The sequence below is a fragment of the Pteropus medius genome, unplaced genomic scaffold, assembly GCF_902729225.1.
Source record: "Pteropus medius unplaced genomic scaffold, Ma_sr-lr_union100, whole genome shotgun sequence".
In the NCBI taxonomy this organism is placed as follows: domain Eukaryota; kingdom Metazoa; phylum Chordata; class Mammalia; order Chiroptera; family Pteropodidae; genus Pteropus; species Pteropus medius.
In genome coordinates, this window is record NW_024349798.1 from 1649892 (window position 1) to 1661171 (window position 11280).

The 11280-nt window shown below is 52.5% G+C and overlaps 1 protein-coding gene across 1 annotated transcript; it reads left to right on the top strand.

Annotated features, from left to right (window-relative positions):
• Window positions 1–44: 44 nt before the first annotated feature.
• On the top strand, window positions 45–5417 carry LAT (linker for activation of T cells). The gene is made up of 13 exons (XM_039884670.1): window positions 45–102; window positions 371–473; window positions 667–694; window positions 795–829; window positions 1090–1177; window positions 1311–1375; window positions 1468–1497; window positions 1580–1640; window positions 1712–1809; window positions 3438–3500; window positions 3713–3775; window positions 3866–3961; window positions 4135–5417. Exons 2-12 carry the CDS (start codon window positions 371–373, stop codon window positions 3940–3942), a joined length of 711 nt encoding a protein of 236 aa, XP_039740604.1. The 5' UTR covers window positions 45–102; the 3' UTR covers window positions 3943–3961; window positions 4135–5417.
• The last annotated feature ends 5863 nt before the right edge of the window (window positions 5418–11280 follow it).

Here is an 11280-nt window from a genome sequence, read left to right on the forward strand (position 1 = left end):
AGCCGGATGATTTCCTGCCCTCACCCCGGCGCTCACCACAGCTTCCTGCCACAGGCAGGAGGGCAGGCGCTGAGGAGAGGCGGGCGTGGAGCCGAGGAGCAGGTAGGCCTGGCACAGGGTCTACGCAGTGGTGGCTGGTGCCCCACACTCCAGCCCAGGCCCTGGCCCGACTTCCTTGGGATCAAGGGTCTTCCAGAGCCAGCGTTAACCCCTGTTCATCCCAGTGAGGGGAGGGCTGCCCTCAATCAGGCTCCTAGCCTGGTGCTGCTGGGCCCCTGTACCCCACTGGCCCCGCACTCGCTGTGCTGCAGCTCTGCCCTGGAGGGGCGAGCAGTGAGCAGCCAGGCCTGGTCCAAGCTCTGTCCTGCAGATGGAGGCGGTCATCCTGCTCCCCTTGGTGCTAGGCTTCCTGCTGCTGCCTCTTTTGGCCGTGTTACTGATGGCACTGTGTGTGCATTGCCGAGAGCTGCCAGGTAAGTGGGAGCTAGTGGGGTGACCAGATGCTCGGATACAGTGACAGGGATCCTCACCTCAGCCCCCAGTCCCTTACTCCATCTTGAACTGTCCCTAACTGTTTTGCGTGAGAAGATGCTGAGAGCCCCAGACTTCATCACCCTCTCCTCTCGTCACCCCCTTTTCCTGCCTCACTGGCCCTCTTTTCCGCAGACTCATATGACAGTGCTGCCACAGATAGGTGAGTCTGCCCTGTTGGCCTATGCATCTCCCTTAATACCTTATACGGTGCTGGGCCTGGGGCCTCTCCCAGCCCCTTACCAAACTGTCTCTTCTGCCAGTTCGATCCCACATAGCATCATAATCAAACGGCCTCGTAAGTACATGGAGGGTCCCCTCCCTCTGGGGTAGGGAAGAGTCCCCTGGCATGTGAGCAAGTGTGTGCCTTTGTTCGGGTTTCCCCCCTAAGGCTGCCCACATGGCCTTGACCCGAGCTGGGATGTAGAGGGAGATGGATGCTCTCAGACCTGTCCAGGGCACAGGAATTTCGGGGGGTTAATTTGCCCTTCGAGGCCTCGACTGGGGTAGGGGCATGATGTTTGGAGTCATTCCTTCAGCTTGGTCCTGTGTCCTCAGCTACGCTCGCCCCCTGGCCACCGGCCACTACCTACCCGCCTGTTACCTCCTATCCACCCCTGAGCCAACCAGACCTGCTCCCCATCCCGTAAGTAACCCTTTCCCCTCCAAATTCCCCTCTTTATGCCTCACCTCTTTGGATCGGGGGCCTCTTTCCTTGTTGTAATCCCTTTTGCCCCAGAGTCCCATCCTAGGCATGACCTCTGACTTTTGACTCCCAGGAGATCCCCACAGCCCCCAGGTGGCTCCCACCGCATGCCATCTTCCCGGCAAGACTCAGATGGTGGTAAGTGTGGAGCGGCGCCCGGAGGCTGGGGCTGGGCAGAAGACAGGCCCCACCTAAGTCGACTCAGTCTCCCTCTCTCTCCCTCTCCATAGCCAACAGTGTGGCAAGCTACGAGAATGACGGTGCGTTTGGGACCCTGGTTCCCTGGCCGGGGGAGGCTGGAGCCTGACCCGGGCTAAGCTGACTCCTGTGTCATTACCCCAGAGCCAGCCTGTGAGGACGAGGACGAAGACGAGGACGAGGACTATCACAACGAGGGCTACTTGTGAGTGGCCAGGTGGGGGAAGGGGGCCGAGCCTGGGGTCGTTGCTCACTCATCCCTTGACTTCTCCTCAGGGTGGTTCTTCCTGATACTGCCCCGGCCACTGGCACCACTGTCTCATCAGCTCCTGCGCCTAGCAACCCTGGCGGCCTTCGAGACAGCGCCTTCTCCAGTGAGTCGCCATTCTGACTACTCCCTGCCTTTCGGCGACGTGGCCCCTCTGCTCTTCCTTCTCTTGTCGTTTCTTGATGCTTGCTACCCGTCTGTTTTCTCTCTTCTCTGTAGAGCGCCAGTCCTTCAGAGAGCGGACTCCCCTCTCCAATCTTCTGATTCTCTTACCCGTTTCACTCCTCTTTCCTATCTCTTTGTCTTCTCTTTCTATCGCCTGCTAGATTTGCTTGACTTCATTCTTCTTTGGCTCATTCCTTGACTCTACTATTTTTTCTCTCCTATCTGAAAGCTCTTTCTTGATCAATGAATGTTCCTTTTTCATAGCTTCCTGTTCTTGTTTCATGGAGGCGATGTCATCTTGTAAATCGCTAAGGATATTGATTATAGGTTGTCTTTTTTATTTTTGTTTTTCGGAACGTTTTTTCTGTTTCCTGAATTGTCTGTTTCCTTTGAGCTGCTTTTCTCCCTTCGATTTGGTCTCATCCTGCCCGTTAGAGGCTTTCGTTGGTGTCTGCAAATCTTTAGGGTTCTGTTACTCTCTTCTCTTTCTCTCTCTATACATGCCTGGGGCCATTAGTTCTATACCCTGGCTTGATTTGCCACCTGGATTTCCAATTGGTCGGAACTCTCCTGAGCTCCAGATCATCTGTTCAAGGGCTTCTTTTCATTCATTCACTCATTCATTCATGATATTTACTGGATGCCTCTGCTAGAACAGCTCATGAGGCAGAGTCATGATAAAAGAACTAATATTATCGAGGGCCTTCTACATGCCCTAATAAGTTTTATGTTTATTAGCTTATTAAAACTCACAATTTCCAGGTGCCGTTGAGCCTGTCCGTTCCCCTCCTGCACCTCAGTTATCCCGTCTGTACGATGGCAGGGTTTATTTATTTAATAGATGTATGGTAGCACTTACTGGTTAATACCTACCAACCCTGCTTTAGTCTTCACACGACCCCTATGAGATGGGTACCATTACTCATCCTGTTTTACAGATGAGAAAACCGAGGCCCAGAGAGGTCGGGTAGCTTGTCTGAGGTTACATGTTTAGTTAGTGCTAGGGCTGGATTTGAACCTGGGCAGTCTGGCTTCATAGCCTTCCTCGTTCACATCCTCACAGAGAAACAAGTCAGCACAAAGAATAACGTACTAGCAGTGGCAGTAGGCGCTGTGACGGGATGAAGACCAAAGTGGGGGTCAGGGCAGGCTGAGCAAGAGGGGCCAATTGGTTCAATGGCACCTCTGACTCGGCTCAGCCCCGAATGTCGTCTCCCCTCCACACGTGCCACCCAGCTCCACTGCTCCAAGCTGCTCTCCAACCTGGGTCACTGGCTGGGGTCTGCTGTCTCTCCTCTTTCCCGCAATTACATTCCCTGTCATCAGTTCTGGTCAAGTTGCCCAATTCTTTCCATTGCCACGGCCTTTGCCCTCGTCTTGGTCACTGCCATCACTGGTTTGGAGCACCCTCTCCAGGCATCTGTGTGTGGAAGTCTCAGGCTGGTTATGTCTAAAGTCTTTGGTGGCTGTTGTTGGGAGCCTCTGGGTATCTGCACTCGGGGGCTCTGAGACTCTATGCCTGAAGGCTTTGGGTGACAGTGCTGGGGGGATCCTGGTCGTTTCCTACAGTGGAGTCAGGGGAAGACTACGTGAACATCCCTGAGAGTGAGGAGAGCGCAGATGCATCTCTGGGTGAGTGGCTTGTGCCCCATGGTACCCTTTTAAGGTCCAGCGTCCTTTCCTCCCCCTCACCCACCAACCCGCCCCCACTCTCAGTGTGGCCTATGTACAACCTTCTTGGGGTCCCTTGCCCTCCGTCTGGGTGTCCTCCTTCTCCCTTACTCTCAACATGGCCTGCCCCTCCTTTTGGTGTGGCCATTCCTCCTTCTGACCTGTCCTCACAGATGGGAGCCGGGAGTATGTGAACGTGTCCCAGGAACTGCAGCCCACAGCTAGGACCAAGCCTGGTATGTGCTGGGGGAGGGGCTGGAACTGGGGAGCTCCCTGGGTGGGGGGATGGTTTGCAAGCTAAAGACAAACCTGCCTTCCTTCCACAGCCACCCCGAGTTCCCAGAAGGTAGAGGATGAGGAAGAAGAAGAAGAAGAGGGGGCTCCAGATTACGAGAATCTGTAGGAGCTTAACTGAGGACCTGGTAAGAGGCCCTGCCCAGCCCAGCCCTGCCCTGAGCCTGCGGGCTCCTGACCCTCCCCTGATGACCCCACCCTACTACCCTCTCTGACTCTGGGGACCCCTCTTACCCCCTCACTCCTTCCTGACTCCATAATCTCTCCCTTTCTCTCTGCCCTCTGCCCTCTTGTGTTTCAGCATGAGGCGAGCCTGTCCTGGAACCTGCCTTGCCTGGGTGGGCTGAGCTGGGCAGCTGGGCAGTGGCTCTGGGGGGCCCACTTGGTACCCTGCCCCGGCTTCAGCCTGACAACAGCCTGAGAATTTTCCCCCTAACTTATTGTCACTTTGGGGTCTAGTCTGCATGCCCCCGATACTCTGCACCTTCTGACACAACCTGAGAATGAACTGCCCTGGCCCCAGCTTTACTCTGTAACAGAATAAAGGCTGTTGTGGTCTGCAGTGCTTTTGGCTTTAGGGGGGCATAGTGGGTCAGAGTCAGGGTGAGGGTGGGTTGTGCCTGAGGGCGTGTGTGTGTGCGTGCATGCGTGCGTGTGTGCGTGTGTGTGTGTGTGTGTCTCCATCCTTCACAGGGCCTCCGTGCTCTTGAGGGTCCTGACCAGGTACTGCATGACTGACTGACTGATGGCTAAGACATGTCACCTTCTGAGTGAGGCAAGTCTGACCCAGGCTGGCACTTCTGGGGTCCAGATGCATTTCCCCATGAGATAGTCCATGGAGACCATGGCTGTGCTGATGGTAGAGATGGAGTGGAGATGCACTGGGTGGACACTTAGAGCAAGGGGAGGACTTGATGACCTCGAAGGGCTTTCTTAGTTCTTACTTTTTGTGGTTCTCAATAAAACAAAACTTAAAAATTGTCTAAATATCTAAAAGGTTAATGTACGGTGCGGCAATTTTCAGACTTTGATGTGCAGACGGCTCACCTGGATGATTTTCCAAAATGCAGATTCTGATTCAGTAGGTCTGGGATGGGGCCTGAGATTCTGAACTTCCAAGGAGCTCCCAAGTGGTTCTGACGCTGCTGTTCTGAGAACCATACTTTGAATAGTAGGGTCTGGTGGACAAGCAGGTCACTGTGATTAGCTCCAGCGTGGGCATGTGACCTAACCTTGGCCAGTGAGGACCAGCCCTGGGACTTGGGCAAGAAGTGTCAGGAAGGAGAAGCTCTTTTTGTTCCTGGCAGTTGTTAAGTTGAAAGAATGTAGTCCTGGAGCCCCACTTGGAGAGTCTGAGAACGAAGCCACCACGGAGGAGAGAATGGCCCAGAGATGGACAGGGCCAGCTTCCTGGTGGTGTCAGAACCACTAGATCCAGTAACACTTGAAGTGAGATACCCTTTCAGACTTCCCAGTTACATGGTCCAATAAATTACCAGTTTTCTCCCATTGGCTTGACTGGAGTTTCTGTCACTTACAACCAAAGTAGTCCTGAGCGATAAACAAAGTTATTGGCATCCTCTGTGGCTCCAAAGGTAACATAACAGCTTCTCTTTATCTGGTGCTTATCTATCTCATTTAATCATTGTCACTCCCCTATTGTTGGTCACAATAGGTATCCCAATTTCACAGGTGAGGAAACACAGGCTCAGAGAGACAGGCACACGGCCAAAGCGGCAAATCTAAGATTAGCTCTGTGGCTGTCGGCCCCCGGAGTCACTGCTGCCAGCCTCCTGCTCTGGGTGTTGTACACCGTGCCGGCTGCCCCCAAATGGGGAGGTTCGTACAGGTCCAATAGAAGAAGTGAGAGAGAAAGAGAGGTGCGGGGAGGGGTTTGGATGGGCTGGACATCAACAGGTCGAGTTAAATCATTTTATTGGGAAGAAATAGAAAATGATAGAGGCACCTTTGCCCCTGAGATGGTATGTCCCTTTACCTAGCAAATTCCTGGGTATAAAACTAACAAACTAGCAAGCGGGCTAAGCGAGTGGGTACAAGAGGCTCAGGGCAGTACCAACGGCCTGCCACTAGAAACAACAGGTGGCTGTTATCAGGAGAATGGACGGTCACCCCAGGAGGACTCGCCAGCGGGTAAAGATGAGTGAATGGGAGCAGCACCTACCATATTGGATACATATCACCTACAGAATGTGGAGTGAAAAAAGGAGAACAAGTTGTTTTGTTTATATAAAGCTAAATAAAACATGAAAAAAAGATATATATTGTTCGGGGACACACATGTATGCAAGGATATTAAGACAGGCGAAGGAGTGAGGAGCCCCAGACTCAGGACTGTGGTGAGCATGGAGCAGAGTAGGAGTGACTGGGAAGGAGTTCAGGGAGGCCACGTGATGTGTGTGATGTCTTGCTCTTAAGCAGGGTCGGGCACACAAGTGTTTGATATACGGTTCTCTAAATTGTTTGTATAGCTGAGTGATTTCATAATAAGAAAGACCAGGGCCCAAAGAGGGAATGGATGGGGGAGGGAGGGTCGGGCAGCTTATGGAGACAGTGGACAGGAAGCTGAGAGTCACCGGTCTGTCTGAGCCAAGCGGTGGGTTGCATGTGGTGCTCCAGGACTTAGGAGCAGCAAATGCAAAGGCCCTAAAGTGTGAACAGTGAGGAGGCTGTGGGTGCAATCCACGTGAGGAATGGTGGTGGGCTAGCTGGAGTGGCAGGGGCAGTGGAGAGAGGTGGTAGAATGAGGAGAAGTTTGAGATGTGGTGACAGGTTGGCTGAGGGCCGTGAGGCATGGGGAGGTCCAGGGTGACCCTGATCCTTGCTTTAGTGTGTGTAGCGGGGGGCATTCTGTGGGACACTAAGCACCTTCCCATTAGCTGGGGAGCAGAAATAGCTTTATTCCTGAAGTCTGTTGTTGGAGGAAAAGTAGATTTAGTGATAAGTGAGAGTATTTTCAGGAATTGCTGGGCGAGACATCTGGGACCTTCCGAAAGCCGTCAGGAGGTGACAGCTCTTGTGATTTGGGTTCTCTCAGAAGCAGCCCTTGAGCCGGGGATCTCAGTGCAAGTAGTCTGGGAGGTGGCAGGGGAGTAGGGGAGTGAGACAGGAAAGAGAAGGCAGTCAAGAAAGGGTACATTTTAGAGCCGGTTGCCACTGTGGGTAACTGGGGCACCATCCTGCGAGGGCAGCTGGGAGTCAGCAAGGAGCAGGGCAGGTGTGAGCCCTCCCGCCTGGGAACGGAGCGGGGACATTTTTACATCCCCTCCCAGTAGCCACTGGTTGAGGGCTGCTCCCAGGGGTTGCTAATTCAGATCTTTAGGCCTGCCGCTCATATGGATGGGCACAGTGGGCTCCAGTGGCCAGAGCAGGCCCTGGGCGAAGGAAGGTAGGTGCTGGCAGCTGTGCAGGTCAGTGCACACTGAAGTGTGAGGAGAGACAGTTGCCACGGCATTGACGGTGCCTGCTACAGGAGCGCAGGCCTTCTGCACGGTTTTTCCCAAAATGCATTACGTGGCCCATGAATCCTGGGAGAAGCTTCTCAAGAAAGAATTCTGCAGTTAGGATAGTTTAAGACAAGCCACATTCTCGAATAAACACCCCTTTGCAGGGTCAAAATGCGCATTAATCACTTGACGGCTCTGAGAGATCCTGTGATAAATATCTTTCTCTTTGCCTAATCTAGTATTTCCCAAATTTACTTGACTTCAGAACCTTTAAAAATGTTATTATTAGCATTTTGCAGACCACCTTTTAACATCTCTAGAGGACGCCTTTTGTTTTTGCTTCGCCAGCATCTGTTCCTCCTTGTCCCAATGACGCTATTGGAAGCTGGCAAGGCAAAAACTTTCAGATTCTGCTCGCCCTCCACCTCACCTAACCGGCCCTCGGAGACCCCTGGGTGAACACTTTGTGGCAGGTAACTTATCTGTCCTGGGCACTGGGGTCTGCCCACACAGCTCCCAGTGTCCCATCTTCCTCCTCAAGGACATCTCTCCCGCCTTTCCTCACTTTCCTTTCTTTATTGGTATCATCGGTCTCGGAGCTGACGAGCAATAGTTCCAGAAGGAGGACTGCGCTGGTGGCGAGAGTGCTGGAGTACAAGTCGGGAGGCTTGAGTTTTAGTCTCGATTCTGGATTTCTGGATGTTGGGGACTTTTGAGGATGTTGGACTTAAATTTTAAAACTTTCTTATTCCAGCCCCAAAAGGCATAGAACCCCTTGTTGCCGAGAAGGTAGGAAACGTTCGGATATGACTGGAGTCAGAGGCCTAAATATCACCGACTTCTAGTTTCTCTTCAGCTCTCCTTTCTTTATTGACTGGCAAGGCAGAGTCTTTCCCTATGTGGTCATGCAAAGCTTCGAGCAGCTCCAGGGACCATGTCCCACCCAGGGGACAAAATGTCACAATGTCTCCAGCAAAAGCCCTAAACTTACTCTAATGACCTTGGTTTGGGACACAGGACACTGAACCAATCACTGGCCAGGAGAATGCCATGTGCCAACTGACTTAGGCTTGTGTCATATGCCCCACCTCTAACTCCAAGAAACTGGAAATAGGGAAGGACCCAAAGAAAATTAGGGGCTATTGCTGGTAGAAGGGAGGATGGCTGTTGAGATGTATTTATTCCACACGTATTGTGTGCCACACACATTATTTCACTGAGTCTCACAACATTCCTGTCTATAAGGTACGATGAACCGCTTTTGTAGAAAAGGGAACAGGCTCAGAGAGGTTAAGCAATTTACTTAAGGTCACAGAGCAAATTCTAAAGTTACTTATATCACAGCAGCCTGCTTTGGTGTGAGGGTAGGAAGTCTGTGCACAGGTTAAAAGTTGGTGCTGTGGGGGAGGAAGAAACTTTCCTCTACCCACAAGGTTCTTTCTGCTAGTTTAATAATCAAATAGACATGAGACAGATTAGTGAGAGAAAATATCCAAACTGAACACATACATATGTATGGGAACCCGGCATACATGAGAGAGTCAGAGACCCCACATACACGAGAGATTCAGAGCCAGAAAGGGAACATGGGTGTATATGACATCCTGAGGTAAGGATGAGGTAAGGGGCTCCCAGGGATCACTGCAGGGAGAACAGATGTCCAGTATTACTAGTTTGCCCTGCCTTACAGATAGGGCAAAAGAGGTTATCTCTTATTATGGGAAGGTCTGGGATTCAAGTTCTTCTAGGTAGTAAGGGAGGGGCAGAAGTTTCTCTTGAGCCTGAAGCTAAAATTGCCTTTAGCTCAAAATAATCGGCATACCACAGGGGCACATCTTGGGATGACTGGTTCTGAACCCCCATAGTGCAAAAGGAGAAAACAAAGAGGCAAACCAGAAGAGAAATTCTACAGAGAGCGAAGTATACTCTGCATAGAGACTTTTGCTAGAACTCTTGGGAATAAGATTCACTCTCTCTTCTGGGACCACTGAACAGGGAGGGCGTGGGCCTGGAACTGCCAGGGGCGACCATGGGCAGGGCACCCATGAAAGAGAAAGCAGCATGGAGATGAGCAATGCCAGCTGGAGGAGAATGGTTCCTGAGAATGCGGGTTGAGGTCCTGGATCCATTTGCTCCTGAAACGGGACTATCCATGAACTTTTCAATTACAGAAGTTAATTAACACCTTCCTTCACTTGGCTCAGCTCCAACCGGGCTTCTGTCATTTGCAAATGAAAGGGCCCTGACTCATCTAGACAGGATGCTGTGGAGCACCGACCTTCAACAAAGCCCACCTTCAGGCACTTACATAAGCCACGTGCGGTACCACACGCTTCACATGTGTTTGGTTCTTACTGTGACCCTGAGTAAGTTTTTCTCATTATCACCTTTTGCAGATGAGGCTCAGAGAGGGCAGGCTGTCAGACCAAGCAGGGTGCTGGTGCTCAATCCGTGAACACCAAGGCAACCTCTGCTCCCAAGTGCCTCCTTCCATCCCCGCCAGATCCCTCCTCAGACCTTTGTGTCCACTCTGAGCAGGGCGGGCAGCTGAAGCCACTCAGAGTGCACTCACCTGCCAGACCTCAAACTGGGGCTTCTGGTTCTGGGGCTGTGGGCAGTTCCATGGCTGGATCTAAGCTGAGCCCCTCTTCTTAAGGAAACAAGGGCTGTGTGAGACCAAGGGGTGGATGCTTGGAGCATCCATGGGGACTTGGAACTCTGAGAAAGAAGGGAAGGAATGTAGGGCCTCTGGCCTCCTCCCCCAGGGCCCTCCTGCCTACATGCTTGGGGTCCCTGTCCCTGTCTGTCTCTGCAGACACCTTGTGGGCCTCTGAGCGTTTCTCACCCTCTCCCACCTGATTCTCAGCCTCCCTAATTTTCTTTCTACTTCCCGGTACCCCCAGCACCCTGCACCCGAAGCCCTGACTCTGGCCTCCTTTCTCCCTGCTGCTTTCGTTTTTTGCCCGAGTCTCGGTCTCTCAGCCACTCCCCCCATCTCCTTTATTTCTGCATGTCTCTGGGTGACCCGTCCCCTTTCTCACTCTCTCTCTCCATCTCTGTGTGCCTCAATCTGTCTGTCACCCTCTGTCTTGAAAGCTCTCTCTCTCCTTCGTCTCTCTGTTCTCTCTCTCTCCCCCACCCCTCCTTCGGCTGTCTCTCTCTGCGCTATCTCTTGTTCTCTGTCTCCCTCCTCCTCTCCCTGCCCCTCCCTTCCCACATCCTGAGTTGTCTTTGGGGAACCGGAAATTTGGGGGATCAGAGAGATACTGGGAGGCTCAGCTGCTGCCGCCTAGAGATAATGCGGGGCGGGGGGGGCTGAGGCTGGATGGGGGTTGGGGGAGCCCAGAATCTACTGTGTCTTCCTCCCGGCCCTGGTACACGCAGAGATGGACAGAGGAATTGTGTCACCTCTTTGGGCCTCAGTCCCATCCTCTGTGGATGGAGCCTGATGCATCCTATCAATCAGCCTGGCCAGAGCCGGGCTCAGTAAAACCTGGCAGGAGGGAGGGCACGTGCCAGGGTGTCTGAGGGTGAGGCTGACTGGGGCTGGCAAGGGACCGGGAGTAAGGAGACTCCCAGGTGCTCTCAGGGCCATCCCCTCTCATCCCCCCACCTCAGTGGTCCCATCTGTACCATGGTTGACAGAACTTACGGTGTGACAGATCCTGTCTACTATTCACTGTTTTAATCCTCACAACACCCCTATGAGGTAGGTAATAGAGCAATCTGCTATTAACTCTATTTTACAGGTGGGAAAACTGAGGTACAGAGAAGTTGAGTGACCTGCCCGTGGCCACACAGCTAGGACCCCTTGATTTACCATGACGTTGAATCAGATTGGTCATTGCCAAGGTCTGAGTGTGCCATATACATGCCCATCTTAAACAGAGGCAGCATCAACTCAACTTAAATTCTGGGGAGAGAAAACCATTTTCCTCTCAATTCTGGTCCTGGTCACAGATAAAGGCTCTCTTGGATGCTGC